The 23,063-nt window shown below is 46.0% G+C and overlaps 1 protein-coding gene across 1 annotated transcript in view; it reads left to right on the top strand.

Moving 5' to 3' along the window:
* Nucleotides 1-23,063, top strand: part of LOC138498176 (zinc finger protein 345-like) — a 122,218-nt gene that overhangs the window by 47,702 nt on the left and 51,453 nt on the right. Inside the window, exon 2 of the mRNA XM_069622060.1 lies at nt 14,600-14,693. Within this exon, the coding sequence (XP_069478161.1) occupies nt 14,675-14,693 (19 nt within the window). The 5' untranslated portion in view covers nt 14,600-14,674. The remainder of the gene's footprint in view (nt 1-14,599; nt 14,694-23,063) is intronic.

The raw sequence follows: 23,063 nt of genomic DNA, 5'->3' as shown, positions 1-23,063 counted from the left end.
GTGAGTTGCAGAGCAAAAAGTGAAGGGGATGATCTTCATTTTTTTGAGAATAGTGTCCATTTCTTTTTTGGATTGGCCGCTGTTCTGAGTCACTTGGGAAATTAGGGACATTTCTTGGCTTGTAATAGGGCTGCTTTTTGTAGATGAATTTGCTGTTGGTGTTTTTGGAATTGGGGTCCCCAGTTGATCTCGTGACTCATGAAGATGAGGAAACTTGGATTGATGTTTTAGCGGACTTCATGGGAAAGCGGGAAAGGAGTATTTCCATAGCCTTCAATCCAGGGAACAGGCCTGGCGCTCTGATACGATATAACTGGGGTCTTAAGAGTATTTAGGAAAAGGTCGCTTTTAAGGGCCAGAGGAGGTGGAGGGGATAGAATAGAGAACGGCCTGTTTTGTAAATGGGAGGAACGACCTTAGTCTTTAACTGAAACACCATTTGTTGTATACGCGCCTTATTAATATCCAATAAATAAAGGAACTATTTTATTTTACTCCCTATTTTTAGAATTCAATAAATTAGAGAAACAAATCCAATTTCAAGAGTAAAAATGAGTGTAGTGTTTTACAAGAGAGAAGAAAGGTGTAAGAAATCCAACCAATTCATGCATAAAGTTAAAAATGTATAGAAAATGTCAGAAAGAAAACTTCCAATCTCAAACTTCCAATCGTTTATTACACTTATGGGAACCTTCTCCCACACTGTAACTCGTAGGTGCGTGCTACGCAGCTGCTTCTGCATGACACATAGGCACATGAACTCTATAAGGAAGTACTAGCGTTCTAGATTAGTATGCCACCATGACGCAGATTAAAGGGGTGCTTTACTCTAAAGACACTGGATGCAAGGCAGTGGGACATGAGAAGCCGCTGTAGACATGTGCCCACCTGGTAGACGTGTCCCCCCCTGTTGCTGCCTGATTCCCAATATATGTTGGTCTGATGTTAACCTATCACCTCTTTACCGTTGTAGCCAGTGTTCCAGACAAGATTTTGAAGTGGGAGTAAAAATGTAAGTCTAATTACCAGTGTTTTAGAAGTGATTCAAAAATATGCTTTAACTGGAAAACGGACCTGTTTTTTGTAATAATAATTTCTTTGCACCTTGTTATTCATACACTTTAAACAAGATACATGTTTACTTCTTCCAATCAGGCGGTAATGATAGTACTTTCTTCCTGTGGTGCTATGTGCACAACTGGTCCACACATGTACATGGAGCCGTGTCAGTGAAAGCAGGGACGCCAGGTCATATGAGTAGTCCCCACCCACCCTGTCACGGAGTCGTCCTGGAGTAGTCCCCATCCACCCTGTCACGTAGTCGTCCTGGAGTAGTCCCCATCCACCCTGTCACGGAGTCGTCCTGGAGTAGTCCCCATCCACCCTGTCACGTAGTCGTCCTGGAGTAGTCCCCATCCACCCTGTCACGTAGTCGTCCTGGAGTAGTCCCCATCCACCCTGTCACAGAGTCGTCCTGGAGTAGTCCCCATCCACCCTGTCACGGAGTCGTCCTGGAGTAGTCCTCATCCACCCTGTCACGGAGTCGTCCTGGAGTAGTCCCCATCCACCCTGTCACGTAGTCGTCCTGGAGTAGTCCCCATCCACCCTGTCACGGAGTCGTCCTGGAGTAGTCCCCATCCACCCTGTCACGGAGTCGTCCTGGAGTAGTCCCCATCCACCCTGTCACGGAGTCGTCCTGGAGTAGTCCCCATCCACCCTGTCACGTAGTCGTCCTGGAGTAGTCCCCATCCACCCTGTCACGGAGTCGTCCTGGAGTAGTCCCCATCCACCCTGTCACGGAGTCGTCCTGGAGTAGTCCCCATCCACCCTGTCACGGAGTCGTCCTGGAGTAGTCCCCATCCACCCTGTCACGGAGTCGTCCTGGAGTAGTCCCCATCCACCCTGTCACAGAGTCGTCCTGGAGTAGTCCGCATCCACCCTGTCACGGAGTCTTCCTGGAGTAGTCCCCATCCACCCTGTCACGGAGTCTTCCTGGAGTAGTCCCCATCCACCCTGTCAAGGAGTCATCCTCGAGTAGTCCCCATCCACCCTGTCACGTAGTCGTCCTGGAGTAGTCCCCATCCACCCTGTCACGGAGTCGTCCTGGAGTAGTCCCCATCCACCCTGTCACGGAGTCGTCCTGGAGTAGTCCCCATCCACCCTGTCACGGAGTCGTCCTGGAGTAGTCCCCATCCACCCTGTCACGGAGTCGTCCTGGAGTAGTCCCCATCCACCCTGTCACGGAGTCGTCCTGGAGTAGTCCCCATCCACCCTGTCATGGAGTCGTCCTGGAGTAGTCCGCATCCACCCTGTCACGGAGTCTTCCTGGAGTAGTCCCCATCCACCCTGTCACGGAGTCTTCCTGGAGTAGTCCCCATCCACCCTGTCAAGGAGTCGTCCTGGAGTAGTCCCCATCCACCCTGTCATGGAGTCGTCCTGGAGTAGTCCCCATCCACCCTGTCATGGAGTCGTCCTGGAGTAGTCCCCATCCACCCTGTCATGGAGTCGTCCTGGAGTAGTCCCCATCCACCCTGTCATGGAGTCGTCCTGGAGTAGTCCCCATCCACCCTGTCATGGAGTCGTCCTGGAGTAGTCCCCATCCACCCTGTCACGGAGTCGTCCTGGAGTAGTCCCCATCCACCCTGTCACGGAGTCGTCCTGGAGTAGTCCCCATCCACCCTGTCACGGAGTCGTCCTGGAGTAGTCCCCATCCACCCTGTCACGGAGTCTTCCTGGAGTAGTCCCCATCCACCCTGTCAAGGAGTCGTCCTGGAGTAGTCCCCATCCACCTTGTCATGGAGTCGTCCTGGAGTAGTCCCCATCCACCCTGTCATGGAGTCGTCCTGGAGTAGTCCCCATCCACCCTGTCATGGAGTCGTCCTGGAGTAGTCCCCATCCACCCTGTCATGGAGTCGTCCTGGAGTAGTCCCCATCCACCCTATCACGTAGTCGTCCTGGAGTAGTCCCCATCCACCTTGTCATGGAGTCGTCCTGGAGTAGTCCCCATCCACCCTGTCATGGAGTCGTCATGGAGTAGTCCCCATCCACCCTGTCCTGGAGTAGTCCTGGAGTAGTCCCCATCCACCCTGTCAAGGAGTCGTCCTGGAGTAGTCCCCATCCACCCTGTCATGGAGTCGTCCTGGAGTAGTCCCCATCCACCCTGTCCTGGAGTAGTCCTGGAGTAGTCCCCATCCACCCTGTCATGGAGTCGTCCTGGAGTAGTCCCCATCCACCCTGTCATGGAGTCGTCCTGGAGTAGTCCCCATCCACCCTGTCCTGGAGTAGTCCCCATCCACCCTGAAGTTGTCATGGGGTTATCCTGCAGTAGTTACTTGAATTACTCTAGTCATCTCATTTAAATATTTCAGCCTATGCACATACTTCAGGATGGCTTCAGATGATCTCCCTGAACTAACTATGGACGACTCCAGGATGGAGTCATCAGATGACTTCAGAATGATTCCAGTAAGATCTTCATTTTTTTTTTAATGAAAGTTGATTTAATCAAGAAAACTTGATTTTTCAACATAAAATCTTACATTACAACAGTTTTTTTTAAAGGAGAACAAAGAAAAATACATATACAAATAAAAAAAAATTGCAAAATCTGCTACTCATTCGAGTTACACAACATATAAAAATATATTCAAGAACGAGGAGAAAACCGAATGTATAGAAATGTATAGATATCAGATAATATAAACTAACCACTTCCCTAGTCTGCACCTTACATACGACTTAAAGTGATCACTTTTTCTCAAAGCCCCAAGCTTTACAGATAATTAAGTATAGCATATCTAACCATTTTTAAATTGCTATGAAATAACAAATTCCAACATCTTGTTTGTGATACAGGCATGTAACTAGACAACACATGTGCAAAATGTAAAGTTCGTTTTGATAATAGCATAGGGCATTCAACGAATAAGTGCTTCATTGTTTCAATGGGAAGCTGACAAAACCGACATCTTATCTCAGTTTTTGTTATAATTCTGCGGGCACACAGGACTTCCTTTGTGGGCCAAATGTTAAGGCGAAATCTTAGGCAATCATTCCGCTGACGGGAATTTGGGAACATAATTAGATAACTTTCTGTTTCCCCATATCGTTTTAAGGCAAAGGGATTGCTCTTAAATTTCTGGTACAAATGGCATGCAGACCTAGTTTGTATCCAGTCGTCTTCCCATACTCGTCTTTTCACCTTATCAGGATTTTCTAACAATAACGCCAAAGAAAATCCAACATTGGGGATAATCTTTTTGGCCCATGTTTCTCCACAATACCGCAAATGCATCATCAGATCTTAGAAGATATGCTGATACGAGACCCAACAGACCAGGTTGATCCAAACTCATTATACATTTTCGATATAACGAACATAACTTCCACTTATAGATTGAATAAAGAGATAAAAGTCCAAGCTTGTGTCTCAGGATACATATGGGCTCGGACAACGGAAGATGTAAGACACGCTTCCAGTAACAGCCCTCTATAATTGCCCAATATTGGTACAATTTACCCAAGACTGCCTCCGTGCCATACAGAATTACTCGGATACATTTTTGTCTGTAATAGACCAATAAAGGAGTTATTGAGAATTTACAGAACTTACTCCTGATTAGTCTGCTTTGTGAAATGGCGGTCATTAATGCTGATGATTAGCGTGCTTGTTTTGTGAGTTACTAATATAGACACCCAAATACACAGAAGAGGAAACTGAGACTAGATTGACATTTTGTAAAGGCCACCTGTATATGGTGCTCCACTGTTTATGTTTCCCAAATTGCATTATCTTTGTTTTAGTCAAATTGAATGTAATGCAGTTCCTATTGGTATAGTCATCCAAGACACTCAATAGCGCAGGTAACCCCTTCGGAGTCTTGGAGAGAAGCACCATATCGTCAGCATAAAGCAGATATTTACATTGACCCCATTGATTTTTGGAGCATCTGCCACAATGCTATCAAAACTTAAACCAATATCTGAAATAAAAAAAGTAAATAAGGCTGAGGCTAACAGACAACCTTGTTTCAACCCACACGTGGTCTTGATCGAATCAGAGAGAAGATCATCGCTTGACAGTTTGATTTGGATGGAAGTATCTGTATGTAAGTCAATGAGCCACTTCACAATAGACCACGGGCATTTTTTGTCCATCAGTTTCTTATAAAGGAGCTCACGAGGAACAGCATCAAACACCATTTTAAAATCTATAAAGGCTGTATAGAGTGGCTGCTGCTGTTGATGCGCCTATTGAATAAAGCTGGTTAGAGTGATGGTATTTACAGCCGTCCCATTACCTGACAGAAACCCTGTTTTGAAATAGATCACGGAACGTATTCACATCCAGCCATCTATTAAACTTATTCAGAACTAAGGGTGCAAACATTTTTCCTGGGCAGTCCAGTAGCGCTATTGGGCGATAGGAAGCTGGGTCATCACAGTTATCTTTTTTAAATATGGGCAGGATAATAGACTTCCTCCACGAATCAGGAATAACTCCTGTAGCGAGGATTTTATTGTATATCTGATAAAGAATCCTTGCCCAATCATTTGGATGATCTGTTGCATTGTGGAGAGCATCTGGACCTACCACCCTCAAGCGAGTCACATTTTTAATGCACAGCTGGATGTCATCAATTAGAATGGTAAAGTGATGAGACACCCGAAGATCCTGTATTTGGGCTCAAATTCGGGAATGGCGAAGAGCATAGCTTGCCACAATCTGCCTTCCAGATCGCATTTGGAATGGCATTAATCTGGACTGCTTCCTGTGTTTTATGTGTGGCTTCATTCAGGCATGCCCATATGCCACTAGTGGACTTCTTGAGAATATGACGCAACACTATCTCTCCATCATGTTGGTAACGCAATAGGCACTGACCCTTGAGCCATGTTCTATATGAGGCCTTAAGTTGTTTTTTAACTAATGAGCGGTTGGCCTCTGGCACAAATCTTAAATTACGTAAGGCTCTACGTAGGTCCGCTTTCTTGCACTGCAATATAGGATCAAATGTATGGCAATGTTTGTGTCTTGCGCTCAAGTCCGGCATTTTAAGCTGCTTGAACATCTGCACCACCATTACATAGCAGTTTGTTGACCCAGAGGCCTGCACGAGTGCTCGATGGAACTGATCCAATTCATTCGGGTTCCCGCTCACTCTGGTGCCACTATTATTAACAAGATTTGAATATGTGTGGACATGTTATATGCACAGTGTTGCTCCTGTATGTATCATGTAATGTCTGACAAGCTTGTCATGATCGCTGAGGTTAGTTGTTACCACTTGCAAGGATTGCACATTATTTACGACATTTTTATGCACAAAAACATAGTCCAGGGTTGCTTTCTGAGACCCCCTACTCCAGGTAAAATGTGCAATCCTTGCAAGTGGTAAAATGAGCAGGAACATCCCCCACAGTCGCACCGTTCAGCATAACAAATCCCCTCTCTTTCATAATGTTTAGCCAATTCAGTTCATCAGTGGCCCGCTCTTGGGTGCTTTGTGAGATCAAATGGAGATTTAAATCCCTCACTATTATTGTCTGACAAATATTTCGCTCAAGAGCCAACCAGTCCAGAATCGAAATTAAGTACCCAAAAAAGGAATCAGAAGTAATGTTTTCTTTTGCTCCAATAGATGTTGACAATCACTAAGATCTTGTTGTTTCTATGTAACCTTACAATCTGAAAATACATAGATGGGGAGGCTAGTTCCTCACTCACGTACCCAGAGGCTTTACTGATAGCTAACAGGAGGCCACCACTCGGGCGACCCCTTGTATTTTGTATAGCAGGTGTTATTATAATAGTATGAGACGCCCATATGGGGCATTCAGTAAGCCAGTTTCCTGGAGGGCTATGAGGTCATATTGTGCCAGATCTTTACTCGCCAAATCAAACAAATGCTTATGCCCTCTAGTATTCCATGAAAGTAAGGTGCCTATACTAGCAGTTGCGTCATGTTATGATCTTGGATTAAATTCCTGTGAGGCCATCATTTTAGGAGCAACATTTGCAATCTGCTGTAGTTCCCTGTTCTTAATGGATTGATATGTCTTAATTTGTGTTTTCTCAACCATGTTACTTGTGATGATTGGTTCTTGAAATAAGTTAAAGCCCAGATCATATAGAGCTGCTTTAGACTGCCCCAGAATGTTCATCACAATTGTAGAGTGGAGGTGGATTCTAGCCTCAGATGGATCATTTATGTTAGTGAATTCAACCAAATGAATATCTGTTGACGACCACGCTGACAAGGTGGGAATTTCACTACATATATTCAGAATACTCGCTCGGTTCAGTACATATTTGGGGTAAGGGTCTTCTCGGCATCTGAGCACCAAACAATGGGACCTAAATCTGGTTTGTTGCTTATTTACATCCATGAATTTAGTATTGGTGCCTTGAATACCAGTAGAGAAATTAGGTCTAGAACGTGTATCGTCTCCTACTGCCATCCGATTAACTGATAGAACCGGCCCCTTTAATAACCGGCTCACATCTGGATAATGCAGTTTTTGACTACCTGCAATACCTCGAGAGCACTGGCTAGTCTCAGCAATATATGCTTCAATGGAAGATTTTATAATATCTCTCAGGTCCTATGCCATAGGGACCCCTTGGGCAGAATTTTCAGCTAGAGGTACCTGAGCATGTACAGGTGTAACATTATTTTGATGATGCAATGGGACCCCCGAGGTAATCGATGGATAAACAGGCATAGCTGAGTTCAGGTGCAAGTCAGGTGAGTCAGCTTGTAATATGGGATCAGTGCATAGATTAGATTTTTGTGCTACTTGAGGGTAGCTCTCATCAGGAATTACCATGGCTACGTTTTCCAGTAGGATGGCCTGTGTTGCCGCACCAGAACCCTGTGACATCAATGATCCCTTGCTACCCATTGGACTGGGTGGCACACCAGGAATGTGAGACATGTAGGTCTTTATGGAGGTTCTAATTTCCTCTCTGAGTTCTGCAAGAGCCAATTGGCTCAAACCAGCCTTGCTCACTCCGACCCAGTTCATATATTATTGATGCCCACCTTACATGCTCTGGTGCAATTACTTCCAGTATCTCTAGAGTCAGAGGTAGCTGATATTTTTTGCGTATCAACCTGTACAACTTCGGGAATGCTCAAACTATCTGAAAGAGTTAACTCATCCAGTGGCTCATACGGTATAAACGTTTGAATGGCCTGCTTAGAACCTAATCTCACCAACTCAGCTTTTTTAGCTTTGGTAAATTGTTCACGTCGAGATAGGGGCTTGATAAACTTGCGCCCTGTTGCTCATGGATTAATACCCCGCCCCTTCCTAGATGATTTCATGGGGATGGATGACACAGGATCGGTAACTACGGCTGTGATTTTACCTGCAGTTGTCTTAATGGGCGCAGATGAAAAGAGTGTATATCTAGTAGGCACCACCGCAGTTACCGCAGCCATCCCTGATACTTGAACATCAGCGTCAGTCGCAGGTATTTTATCTCTGCTTCCAATGATGTTTTGTTGTTCATCATCTAAAACATTGGAAGCACTGTTTGTAAGGCATCAAATCACCGACGATGGCTGTTGGTTACATCCATCATGGTGTACGACACACTTCCTCCCTTCACAACCTGCACCAATCAAAGCACACACTTGCACACATGTTTCCTCCGTAGAAACTTGGGAAATACACAAGGGGGGCCCTTGGTCTTTAGGCGGGCCCACCACTCCGGTATCATGTGAACCAGAGGATGACATTGTACCAGCTTGGGCATCATCTACATTAGCTTGGGTGATAACTTGACTGATAGGCGAATATTGAGTTAAGGCCGCCAGGCCATGGCAATACTGTTCCAATAAAGAGGTTTGATGATTAACTTTACCATCGAGTACTTCATAAAGATTCGCTAGCGCTAAGAGCGCAGTATTCATGGCGCTCAAGGTATTATTGAGCGCAGGAGCTTCTGGAAAGGAAAACCGCTTAGAGGACTTTTTGTTAATGGAAAAAGTCAGACTCCCGATTTGGTTCCTCAAACCTTGTCCGCCGGGGAGTAGGGGCAATAAATGAGGGTGATTCCTCTTTGCAATTGAAATTGGGCACCTGATCAGTGTCTGGCGAGTCCTGATGACAGGTTTGGGTTAATAACCCCCTTGCGCTAGTCTCAGCTAGTTGGGTATCAGGAATCAAAGTATTATCACACTGTAGCTGAATCAAGTCCCCTGTATTCGAACATATGTACAGGACATCAGCTGAGGGGGAAATTGACCTATCTGATGTATTCATGAAGTCCATTGCCTCCTCATCAATTTCTCCTGCCATTGTAAGCCCCTCATATGCAGCACGTAATTGATGTTGAGCAGCTATAGAACAACAAATAGGCTCCACTATGCGCTGCGGATCCAAATCCGTTAAAGGTAAGGGCTCCACACAGGGCAAAAATCCCTCCAGGGCAAAGGCTGATACCATAGTCGTGTCTGTCACTTCGACTGACAGACTTGGAGCCACGGGCACATCAGAGATAGACATAACGTCTACGCTGCCACTCACGCTCACATTACTCACTACAACTGGCAAACTTGGGGCCACAGGCACACTTGGGACGCTGTTACACTTCAGGCTTCCCCGCGGGCATCCTTGCCGAATACAACTTCTTTACAGGCTCCTCTATGGTCCAGGTACAAGCTACCATGGCGTCTGTACAAACGTCGACGCATTCCAGGTCATCTGACACGTCTTGTATGTGGAAGACGTACTGCAAGCCACGCCCCTCTTACGACTATAAAACCGCCGTCTTCCAAGGGGCTCATTGCTGCTAATTAGCGTTACCAGCTACACGCGGTTTCGTCTGTTTCCTCTTCGTGTCTTCCTACACGAATCCTTATCTGAACTCCTGGTTTTGACTCTTTGCCTGACTTTTGGATTGCCTTGTCTCCTCCTTCATTCCTGTCGTGCTCGTCTGGTTGTTGGACCTGGAAGGCTACTGGATACTCCTCTCTTCTGTGTCTTGCGGTTCTTTCCTGGCTGCCGCTCTGCACTTCAAATTTGCTGTCTACATCCGGATCATCTCAACAGCTATTGAACTATACTCGTGTACTCGGGTACATACCTGTTGTCTTCCATGGATATTGTCTTCTGTTGGATTCTGGGACATTGAGTGACTTTTCTGTGAGATTACTCTTAATTGCATATGAACGCCCTCCTGAACTGCACCAACCCGGCACTAGTGCGTCCCTCGTGCCGTTCGGGGGTTACTTACCTATACTAACTTTCCTGTTTGTTATTTTCTCCTGTCGTTGTCTTCAGAATTCTGGACTCCTCTTACTCCATTTATCTTTATTCAGGTCAGTTGTTATCAATTCTATAGCTATAGTGGGAACCAATACTGATTTAGTTCAATTCCACTCATTGGTGTCATTCTTTGTAGATCATCCGGGGAAACTCAACTCCACTCCAATATCTATCTAGGTAGTTGTCCAATCATTTCAACTGTTTTAATCACTTATATAATATCAACACTGTCTAATATCTTGGTATTCTTTTGCAGCATTGGTATTGGCTGTGTGTGTTCTCCCCGCTCTTTTACTCATTTGACATTTCTGTCTGTTCTAACTGAAACAGCAGAGAGGTACATTGTGGAAAAGAGCCCCTCTTTAAGGAAGCCTGAGTCTTGTACTCAGGGGAGCTGGGATGGAAGGCTGAATTCGGAATCCTATACCACCAACATCTCCAAGGTCCTTTTCTCTGCATCTTCGGCGTGTTCGGAGTGGTGAGTAACAGATAGGTGTAATGTCTGCACTGCCACTCGCGGTCACCTCAATCACAAGATTATTTAGCCGTTCAGTCACATTCTCCGAACACAATAAATGTTCGGGGGCATTCAGTGATGGGAGCTCAGTTAATGAGCACATGCCAGAAAGCGTAACACTATCCTTACTGGACATCATTTCTTGAGTGTAGTATAGGCGAATATCAGACGAGAGTGACATAGAGCGCTGCATGTTTTGTTTTTTGCGGCTAGGTCTACTGGCAATTTTGATAGCTGCCATTTCTACATGAAATAATTGCCCAGGATTAATTACGGGCATACCCGAGGTCAATTGGAATTTTTTACTAACCATTGTGGTCATTGTAGAAATGGAGGCAACAATTCAAGCAGGCAGCCGCAGTCCGCTCGTATGCGAGATAGCAATACAGCCCACTCAGCAACCACTCGCTCAAAAGTGAGCAATTACACTCTCACCCCTCTCAGCCCAAACAGCCACAACAGCCCTTATCCAAGCCCTTTCCCTATGCGCGTCTTCATTTTTGACTTGGGATGTGAATATGTTCTTGATCCCAGATGCATATCAAATGACAAAGCCAGACCAATGCTTTGATTATCTATGGGTCCTGCCCAGGCTGTTCTCCGGCTTAGGGGTAGAGAAAATAACATGTGGGCACATACAATCAGAACTAAGGCAAAAGATGAGGTTTTGTGCAGAACTGTTGATTCGTGTAGAATCGGGAGAAAATGGCACCTGTGTGTGGGTGTTTTCTAGGTGGCTAGTGATTTGCACACCAGAGGTGTTTTGTTTCCATATGGGGAATCTCAAGGGTCTGGGGAGGATCTTGGTTTTTGGGCCAGTGGTCAGGTTTGCAAGCTGATTGGGGCTGTTGGTGTAGGTTGTAGGTTTTGTCAAGCCATTTGCATTCGTGAGTTGCAGAGCATGTGTTGAGTGGGGGTTGTGGGAAACCTGATGAGTGTTACTTGTTTCCCCCACAATCTTCCCCCCAGGTGGCCAGGGAAAGGCAGGCACTTCCGGACCCTGACCCATGCAAGGGAGGATCACCTGGAAGGATGAGACTTTGAAGGGATGGTGGGGAGGAACCCCTTAGGAGAGACGCGGTATTCCCCATTTCCCGAAACCGATGTTGCCCAGACTTTCATGGAATGTGTTAAGTCCTGTTCCACTCCCCCTGCCCCCATTTCCAATAAACACCGGGAAGAAAAGGCTACTGAGAGCAGTGGAGATTGCCTCTGAGAAACACTTTATGAAGCAGGGGAAAGATTACTACCACCCACCACTCGGTTGTCCCACTAATAAAGCCAGGCAGGGTCAGGCAATCAATCAAGCACAACCAAACACACCTGACTTCACTTAACTCTAGCTGGGAGCATAAAGGCAGCAGCCAGAAACAGTATTGTGAGAGAGGAACTGGAGAGCCCAGAAGCAGGAGGGGGCAGAAGAAGCTGTGGAGAAAGTCCAGAGGAGAAAGAAGGGCGAGGTGCTGGCCCAGTGCCTGGGTCTGCAGCGCAGCTGAGGAGCTGTGTCTCCCAAGAGCCAGAGAAGACAGACTGCAGCCTGCTGGCTGTGTCCACTGCAAGGCACGTTCCCCTGGGCATGTGAAAGGAAGCTCAGGTATCTGAGGGGCACATGGAGAGACCCTGACCTCAACCCAAATTCCCAAAGAACTGCCCACCAGCGCTGCGTTAACCGGGTGATTCTCGTGACCAGACAAAGAGAGGAACCCGTAAGTGTGTGGCTGGAACGGCAGAAGAAAGCATAAAGGTTAATAAAGGTGAAAGGCATTCTGGTATTTTCAGTTTGGGGAACAGCAAGAGTAAAGAGCTATAACATGGAAATGCCCAAGATGAACAGCATTCTGGGACTTGCGTTGTGAATGACAGCACGATTCAAAATTCCATGAAAACAATTGTGCAAGATGCACAAGAGAGAGAAAGAAGGAAGAAAAGTCAAGTAAAGGCCCTACAAGAACAGTGCTAAAATAATACTGTGCCAGTCGTCATGCACAGTGCTAAAATAATACTGTGCCAGTCGTCATGCACAGTGCTAAAATAATACTGTGCACTGTCGTCATGCACAGTGCTAAAATAATACTGTGCCAGTCGTCATGCACAGTGCTAAAATAATACTGTGACAGTCGTCATGCACAGTGCTAAAATAATACTGTGCACTGTCGAAGGTCTCTAATACCAAGAAGTACTATTCAACGGCTAAGTGTCCAGATTGAAGGGGAAGGACCCCCCCCCCGAAGAATCCAGAGCAAGAGAGAATCTTGTGACCCCTTTAAATTGTGAATTGTGAGTTTCCTGAAAGAAGGCAACAAGGAGGGCTTCAGGAGGAAGAGAGCTCTTAGTAACCCAAAGGAACTTTGTTGGGAACTATTGAATTTGTAGAACCTTTGAGAAACTGTTTGTAACCTGTGTAAGTCTACAGAACTTTGTTAGATCCCGAGTATCCTAAGCTCAGGTAGGGAGCTGTGGGACAGCCCTACTACCAGCGGAGAGACCAAGACATGAAACTTTGCAGAAAAGAGACTTGCCCCCAGAAGGTCCTGGTATCATTGAAAGGAACTGTAGCCTCGTGCTGGCGAGGCCCAGGAGTGTGCTGTGCTCTAAGGTCCTGCCTTGTCCTGTGCTACAAACTTGGAAAAAGGGAGACCCCAGCCATACCATCCTGACTTATCATTTGTTGAACACTTCTTTCTTTTCTTGTGAACATTACCCCACACTGTTTCACTGTTTTGTTTAGTTAGTATTGGCAATATTTCTTTTTTTTTTCTAGTATAGGCCCTTTTTATTTGAGAAGACGCCACTAGGACTTCCTTATTATTATTTGATGGTCGTAGCCTGCTCCCATCTTAGATTTAGGTCTAGATTTGGTGTTTCATACCCATTTTAAGTCAATAAACACCCTTCAACTGTGATCATTTGTGTCTGTTGTCTTCCTGTTGCCACCTTGAGTTCCTTACAGGGTGGATGAAAAATGAGGTTGTAGGGGTGTTGCTTTTCTTGCGAGCAAAGTTAGTTTTGAACCTGAACTCTCTTAGAAGAACATCCAGTGAGCTGATCAAGTCCACTGGATGCGCTTATATTTTGTTGAAAATGGTAATTTGGACAGAACCTTTATTGGTCCTGGGTAAAAAACATGTGTGCACGATTAAGCTTCTGCTTATGCCACTCCTAGTAAACTGGCATGCAGCTACTTCTGGACCTGATGTAGGATGAACAAGCTTCTGCTGATGCCACTCCCAGGGAACGGGTATGCAGCTCGTTATTGACCAGGTTTAGGACAAAAAAGCTTTTTCGTAAGACAGTGTATGGTGGTAATCTAGAGAGTGACTCTTGTTTATGGTTCTAGAGAAGGGGTGGGATCTGCTGCAGTTTGTTTTGCCCATTTTAATTCTCTTCTGAACCAGAGCATTTTCATTCTTAATCTTAAGCGTGCACTCTTATACAGGTGTGCTGTTTTCTGATTGATTTGTTTGTTTTGATGTAGACTAGTAATTGATTTATTATTTTGGAATATTGAGTATTACTGACATTTTACTTTTTGTGTGTACCCACCATGTATTAGTTTAGTTGCTTTTATGAATACATCATTTAATCATATAGTGAAATTTTAATTTGGTATTTCAGTGGGTCCACGTCGATTACTGTAGTGAATTTGGTAATCCTGTAATCTGGTGAGGCAACCCACATTACAAAAAATGAAAACGTAATTAGTGCTGGCAGTAATTCAGGAAAAAAACTGCCGATGGTGAAATCAAATGTGTTTAGTTTTGTTTAATTAAACCCTAATGTGTTTTCCTTTCATTCTTTACCCAGAAACGGTGAAATCTGAAGTTACTACCCCATCTAACGTGGCTGTGGCCTCAGAAGAGCTAAGTGGAGAGAGAAAGCATGGAAGAGCCTGCTTTAGGTGAGAGAACATTTTGTGTGCTCCCCACGTCAATACGTTTAAAGGCAATAGCACTGCATGCTGAAAGGTCACAAGTCAACACTATTGTACCCTTTACAACAATAAGGGACTCGTAACAGAAAAACCTGAGACTTACTAGATAGCGCTGCAAGTGCTTGTGTACCTTGTGTGAGAAACCTGAGGTGTCTCACCCGCCAGTCCCTGGAGATCCGTCATCCATGTGGCCAGGACATGGCCATCACTATTGGATCCAGTCCCTGGGGGTGGATCAGTGGGGGAGGATCACCTGGATGAGGGGGTGCAGGGTGGTTTTGTTGAGTGGAAGTGGAACACCTAAGGTTGAGATGCAATACCGCCTTCCGTGGGACACCTTTTCCCCTATCCTACCCTGTAGGATATTTAGAAGCGCTATCCCCAGCACCTCTTATCCGACAAGAACACTTTCTTAGACCATGACAGACAACCAACTAACACCAGAGCTGTTTACCTAACATGTCTCAATACAAGAGTCAGGCAGAGTCGGGCAATTGACAATAACCACACACCCCTGACGGCCCTTTACCTACACATGGATAAAAGGTCGGAGCATGAGATCACTCTGAGCAACGGCAACCACACGAGGAAGCAGCTATTCTAGGATGGCAGTTCAAACGGAGAAGAACGGCGGCGAAAGCTGAAAGAACGACAAGGAGGGAAATGCCCTTGCCCTTTTCAACCCAAACCCGCGAATCTTCCGAAAACAGGAACATAAGACCGGGATTTACAGCTGACGCGTGGAGTAACAGAAGTCAACGGTGCACGAGGGCCTCCCGCATTGATAGCACAGGCGGGGAGGCATGCTGGCTACCGTGGCACTATCCTTGCTTGACTCCAGCCATCAGAGAAGCCAATGGACTCCGCACAGCTGGTGAGTCGGAAAACGCTGATAGCAAACCGAACTGTGTTGAGCCTAAGGTTGCAATCGGCAACAATATATGAACGTAAGTAACTTGTGAACAAAGAACTTGTGTGTGTTTGAACTTTTGGGAAAGCCCAGAGAAGGGCCAGCTGCAAAGTGGTCAGGTGCTGCAGAAGTGCTCATTCAAAGGACTCTTGCTGGCCTCTTTGTGTTGAAACTGCAGGCAAGAGAGGGCCCTAGGAAAGGGTGGTGTGAGGTGTCAGAGTGGTCCTACAATTATGTTAGACAAGATTGTATGCAGTACCCATAGGGTGCACTACAACAACCTTGACCTCCTAGCAGTAGTAACCCAACCTTTTGTATAGGTCTGTACTAGAGAGGTTGGTAGTGTGGACAAGTAGTCAGGCTTATCTCAAGAGGGGTCAATGTGAGCTGTAGGGGAGTTACACAGAGGTTCACAGTGACAAGTATCCAAGCAAACACTTACACATTGATAAAACAATGATTAGTTTATTTACCTGTCAGTTAATGTAAGCCTTCTTCAGAAGAGAGCTCTGTTAAACACCACACAAATATACTTCAAAATTACACAATCCCTTAGTAGAGATGAATCAATGTAGGGCCACAAGCTGTTAGACTTGTGAGTGGTAGAAGATGCAAGCAACTCTACAGCAAGTGGTACGTTCTCTTATATGTTGTACAGAACCTTTAAAGTGAAGAAAAGATGCAGCAGATGACTCCTGTTCCTGGCAGTTCCTGCAGATCTCACTGTTCCTGGGCCTCAGTCGTGTGGACATGAGGGAGGACGTTGGGGGACTCCTGCACTGGGACGGTCAAAACTCGCAACCGGCAAACTTCACTTTCAGTGGCTGTTCAGTGTTTCAGCTCCTCGTGTCTACCACAAATAGCAACACTGCGGTTCCTGGCTGTGGAGATGGACTTTCCTTACTTCTGGGGTCCTGCACTCTGTTGAGGGGGCTCAGGCTCGGTCAGTCCTGCTTCCTGGGAGACCGGAGGATCTTCCTGGAGCTCTTAGCCAACTTAAAAGCAACGCACACAACCTGGTGTTCCTCTCCCTGGCTCTTCGGTTTCCAGCAGCAACTCTGTGGAAATTCAACCAGCTCCAAGATGGATGTCCAGGTGGCTTACTTTGGAGTTGATTGTTCCAACCAACTCAAGGGGAGAAGTCGTCCTTGCAGGGGCTTCTCTGTCGATGCGAACTTGGCGTTTCGACACTGTAGCAGGGCTTCACCGGGCAAACCAACGGTCCAGGAGTTGCAGCAGGCATCCTCTTCAAGTTCCTTCTTCGGTTCCTTCGTCCAGTGGTCGAGTCTGCCTTCCAAGCCAAAAGACTCGCCTTTTTATACAGTTCTCGCCCTTTCATTGCAGCCTAGCTGTCACTCACCCAGCAGGGTGGCTGTCCTTGCCCGACAGTCAGCCAGCCAATCATCACAGGGAGTTTCGGGCATCTCCCTCACTTCCTGCCTATCCCAGACACCCTAGAGCCAGAGGCGGGCTTCACTCGTGAATCCCACCAAAGGCAAAACGAACAAAGGGACCAAACCTGGTTTGGCGCGCAGAGTCAATCTCAAGAAGGACCTTTCCACAAAGAAATGGCGAGAAAAAAAAGACTGGGGCCATTTTGACAAAAATTGCACCTTTGTGTGCTTAACTGCAGCTGCGAACGCAGCCCGCGGTAAATGCACACCATGGTAGTTCAAATGAAACCACTGCCACCAGCCATTCGTCGAGGAAAGGGTAACATAAAAATGTTACATGAGAAGCTAGACAAAAGGGATACGAGGTAGCTTCTCCAGCACCCTATTGTAAGATAGTGTGTGCTGGGTCTAGAAAGTTACACATGTAAGTAAAGTCAATGTCACTTCACTGCTCTTGGAAACAGTAGTTTATCCAAGAGAAGGTATTTAAACCTTTGGGAAATCTGATAGACTTCCCTGTGCCACTGCACTGAAGGTGCTGTGTGACGCAATGTAAAAGATGATGCCTATGGAGTTTGTCAGACTCCAAAAGAAAAAGAGTTCAAAAATCACATTAAAATATGTGAGAGAGTGGGGGAAAAGGGTCTCACTCTCTCCAGGTGAAAAAAATCAAGTCCTCAAAATCCAGCAAAGTTGCTGGGGGTCTCTAAGGTAGAGGGAATTGGCACATTTCTGAGAATTCTCCCTAACAAATGGTCACCTCAAATACCTTGTACAGTCGTAAGTCTCTGACCCATTGCCAGGAGAAAGCTAGGAGAAGGGAAACAGCACTTTCTAATGAGATGAAGCAAAACATGAACTGTTAGAAATTCATGACTTGTGTTAAGGATGGCAATGTGAAGCCGATGGAGGGATGCCAAGGGAAAAGCTAAGAGAAGTATCCTGCATCGAGATAGTATTGATATTCAGAGTGAAAGGCTGTAGTGAACTCAACAGAGGGAACGCCCACGTTAAGAAGGACTCGAGCCCGGCGTAGGGAGATCCAAGGGGTGAAGAGCAATCGCCCAAAGTGCAAGATCACTGAAGGATATTTTGTATGTTGGTTTTTGTAATCCAGCAGGCCTTCTAAGGCAAGAGACTTTGTAGAACAGAGACTTGGCCCCTGAAGGTTCTGGTATTGTTGAATGGAATTGTGAACCTCATGCTGGAGAGGCCTAGGAGTGTGCTGTGCTCAGGAGTCCTGCCTTGTTCCGTGCTTAAAATGCGAGGCAGGGAGACCCAACCATACCATCCTGGCTTATCATTTTGTGAACACTTCTTTCTTTTCTGGTGAACATTATCCCAAACTATTTTGTAACTTAGCTGTAAGGATTGGCAATGGTTATTTTTAGTATAGGCCCTTTTTATTTGACAAGACGCCACTAAGACGGCCTTATTACTATTATTTGATGGTTGTAGCTTGCTCCCATCTTAGATTTAGGTTTAGATTAGGCGTTTTTCTCACCCAGTCTATAGTGTAATAAATACACTTGATCTGTGATCGCTTGTGTCTGTCTGTATTGTTGCCACTATTAGTTCCTTTCCCGTGGGAGTAGGGGCCACCAGGAGGATACAGGGTTAAAATGGATAAAGTGTGCAGCAGCGACAAGATGGAGACCATTCACACCAAAAGTTTAAAAATGGCCACCACCGGATTTATGGGCTCGGTCAAACGCACAATGTGAATGAAGGCAGCTGAATTCAGAAGCCTTAAAACCAATTCAAATCTCAATGAAATGGGGGGATGGCATTTATTTAACCAGCGGTATAAGGGACGGTAAAAGGAAAAAGGAAACTTTAAAAGTGCACTAGTACTTCTACATAGGAGGGAGTGTCCGGAACTTCACAAGATCAGACACATCGGAGAAGCTCTGCATGATAAAGGAAACATTCACAAATACACCAGCACTGCTACAAAGGAGGGAGTGACCAGGAACTCACAAGATCAGACACATTGTGGAAGCTCTGCGTGATAAAGGAAACATTCGCGCACCTGGAAGTGCCTTGCAAGTGCTGTTGTGCTGGTAGCCTTGTCAAGTCACGCTGACTGTTTTAAGCTGTGCTGGTTACGTTTTTTGCATCCTCCACCGAAGTACCCTGGGAGACCTGAGTCAGTAAGAGGAAGCTTTGTTGCCCTTTGGACAGCAAATTGCGCCTGGGATCAAGTCACGAAAAGGAATTATACCTCTGGGACTTTGTTGACTTTATTCTAACTTGTGGACTCTGCTCTTCCCTACGCATTGACCTATCTTTCACTTCACAGCGAACCGCCTCAGGTGGTTTCTACGCTTTACGCATACAGTGTTTTACGCTGTGTTTTCTCTTTCTTCACCAGAGATGTGGCTGGAAGCCTCTGTCTTTGCGCAGATCGCTGGGATCACGTCAGAGTCACCAAAAATGTAGAGACCCCTCAATGCTCACACCAGAAAAAATGCAGCCCATTAGGGGAAAAAGGCCCAGTACACCTCTTGCAAGGATAACAAGTTTTTATTCCCACCAAAATAGAGATGCACCAGCAAGGTACTGAAAGTGAGCGTCCCCAAAAATACAACAAACACTCCCCAATGAGAGTCAATAATGGGCACACCCCAGGAGGGAATGAGATCAGGACCAAGTGTGGGTGAAGGTAAAAAGAATGTTTATCCAAAAATCGGGCAAGCAGAGAATTCTGCAAACTCCGAGAGTGCTCTGCCAAACATCAGAAAACATCCACCTTTTATTAAAAAACCACATCACCTATGACGTGGGAGCTATGGATTACAAGAATCGATGAGATTGGGTAAAAGGGGAGCCGCAGCATGGATTCTATAGGGTTGAAGCTCCAGGGTTGGTGTGGCTCCGCGTGGTGTCATGGTGATGCTTGTAGGGCAGCTGGGCTCATCGGGGTGGAGTGCCAGATCAGCAGATGTCTGAATTGATGCATCTGGGCTGCACTGACATTTGCCCTTGTGGCCACACACACTCATTCAGTGTCCATCATAATTCACGATGCCCTGTAAATCCTAGAAGTTGTTAATCTAACTTCACAAGAGAAATAGCACATAACTCTAGGTGCTCTTATCTCATCATCATAAAACACACTATGCGATAAAAGGACTGCTTCATGAGTTCAGGTACCCTATCAGGGGGCACATGTCAGGGATACCTCTATCATTCTGCTTTGTTAGATCTAGTGGGGGACATCTTTACAGTATGTTAGTTCAAGAGTAAATATACTGCCACCATGGTCACTCGAGGTTGGGGTGAGCCTCGATACGATCTGGTCAGAGGGCACATAGCTGGTACATCAAAGAGGCAGTGGGATGAGAGGCTTGTTGCCTATATTTTTTTTAGCCAAGGTCTTGGGTGTGGAACACGTTTTATGGTGCTATTATGGGTCTGGTGGCTTAGGAGAGGGTGGATACTTGGTGCAGGATTAGCAGAGGGGTGAGAGGTTACAGTTACAGGATCACATCGTCAATGAAACAAGGGCCATTAGATGTCAGCCCGACCTGAGGCGGTAGGAAGGTTGGGGCTGAGTATGCAGCGCTGCAGGGGAAGGGAGAGAGGGCCCTGCGGCTTCTAGCTGGTCTACTTTACGGGGTTTCATGCAACTCATTTAGAAAGCGAGGTAGGATTAGGCCAGCGTGGTTGCAGGTACATTGAGCAATATGCGAGCTTATAAACATTGTATAGGTTACACGTTTACGTTTATCATGGGTACCATGTTATAAAGTAAATTCTATCTACAACAGTCTCGTAACGTTACCGTCTTGCATTATATACATTTGGACCAGTATGTAAGTTGAGCATATTTCGTGAACATACGTATATTTGAAAAGCCAGTGACCATTTGGTGTGTGTACCTTGTATTATATAAAACGAATAAATCAACATATCATACATTAGTGTGAGTGTTTTTCAAAAGACAAGATTCGTTCAACAGTATGAGGCTTAGACATATGACCAATAGCTTCATGTGCATTAAAAATAGGTGAGGATCTTGTTTCGTTTTCTGGATTTAGCCCCTTAATACACACCTACATGATAGGATTTATAACCTTCGCGGGGGGATTAGCAGTATGGGTGAACCAGGGTGGCACACAGGGGTAGGATCCATATCTGTTACTTCAAAAGGAGAACAAGGTTGGGGGGTTATCCACAGTGTATGTCATAAATGTGGGGTCTGCAAGGGGACGGGGCATGTTTGTGGAGATGGATTGTTTTCCTTAAACCCAAGCTTTTGCCCGGTCATCCGCAGGTAAGTGATGGACTGCGGAAGGTGAAAGATACAGTGTTTGTCATGTAGCTTGTTCGTGCCTACTCTCCCGTGGGAACAGGCCTTCTGCACGGACGCAGAGGGGAGGAGGGTGAGTGAGATGACAGGCTCGCTGTGCATGATCTCGAGGGGAGAGCTGCAGCTCTGCAGGCAATCTATGTCTATGAGATCTGTGGTACCATGTACAAAATGGAGCCTGGTTGTGGCACAAAATGGAGTCTTGGATCAGCATTCTGGTCAATGTGTGCATACATATGGGTCGTCCTGCAGCCATCCTGCATCCCTGGCCACAGGCGCATGGGTGGCTGGTGGGCAAATCATGTGGGGTTAAAATGGAGGGGAGGGGGTCTCACAAGACCTTGCCTCCCATACAGTACTCTGCTGCTACGGATTGTTCTTGCAAAATTAGTACGAGCAACACTTTATAAAGACAAACGGCATCATCAGTGACGTGAATTACATAATGTATAAATTCAAATGGCTGGTTGGCGCGGCCCTAGACATAGGCTACATGCTCTATAAGGGATGCCAGGCCATTTGTCCCAAACCCGTCTGTCCATATTCTTCCACGTGGGTGCCTCCTCACACGTCTTCTGCTATGAAGCTACGATCAATTGGTTACTAAGCAAAGAAAAACAAAGAGAAAACAATTCATGCTCTATCTCTAACCTAATATGCACCTGGTACTGCAGACACAGGCTAAGAGGATACTTCAAGGTCATTGCATCTAACAGACTACAGCTCGACACATCGGCACCCGTCCAAAGTTCCCCACCCTCATTTTAGTTTGTTGTTTTGGCCCTCCCGGCACCTCGCAGCACAAATCGTGTGACCCCGGGTGAAGGCAAGTGGTCCCTGCTTTCTGATCTAACAGTTTTATGATCAGTGGCCTGGGATTGACTGGCACCTTGGAATGCTGGGGGTCTTGGGATTGGGGCATCTGGGCGCTATTACTTAGAACTGGGATGGGGAAGGTCGAGGCTCATCCCCCTCCTTCTTGTGGGATTGCTTTTCTCTGAGAACTCTCAATAGTTCATAAGGATGCCAAAAGGATGCCAAAACTCTAGGTTTCTATCTTGATTCTGCACTCAACCTACAAAGATAAGTCAACGCCACCTCATCCTCAATGGCTTATACAGCAAAATTGATTAACGCATGTAGACCATTCCTGTCCACTAATAGTTGTATTACCCTTGCGAGAGCCCTTATACTGTCCAAACTCTATACTTGGGCACCAGCCAGAGGAACCTCCACAAGAGGAACCTCCTCAAGTTACAAGTACTGCAAAACAATGCACTCAGAACTGCCTTAAATATTCCTCGATCAAACCATATCTCACAAATCCGGCAGAACACCAAGTGGCTCCCTATCCACGATAGGATCACATTGAGATCTCTTATGATCACTCATAAATGCCTAAACAACTCAGCCCCCAAATATCTGACAGACAAATTCTCCAGCAAAGAGTGCACTAGAACTACCAGAGCCAACTCTGCCCACTGCCTCAACATTCCTAAATTCAGACTCGGCGAAGCTGGAGGCTCCAGCTTTCCTGTGCTGGCGGCCAAGTCCTGGAATAAATCACTGCTCGCACTAAGAACAAAATCAACTTTCCTCGCATTCCGGAGTAAAGTAAAAGCTTGGTTATTTGATCAAACCAACCAACTACCTCCCGACTCTGCGATGATACTCCTGACCTAGCTACCCCATCGACCTGCCCATTGCTCAAGAATACC

Source organism: Ambystoma mexicanum, chromosome 5q, assembly GCF_040938575.1.
Source record: "Ambystoma mexicanum isolate Mex_15411 chromosome 5q, UKY_AmexF1_1, whole genome shotgun sequence".
NCBI classification, from domain to species: domain Eukaryota; kingdom Metazoa; phylum Chordata; class Amphibia; order Caudata; family Ambystomatidae; genus Ambystoma; species Ambystoma mexicanum.
The sequence above is the reverse complement of the archived record's forward strand: the minus strand, read 5'-3'. Positions and strand labels throughout refer to the sequence as shown.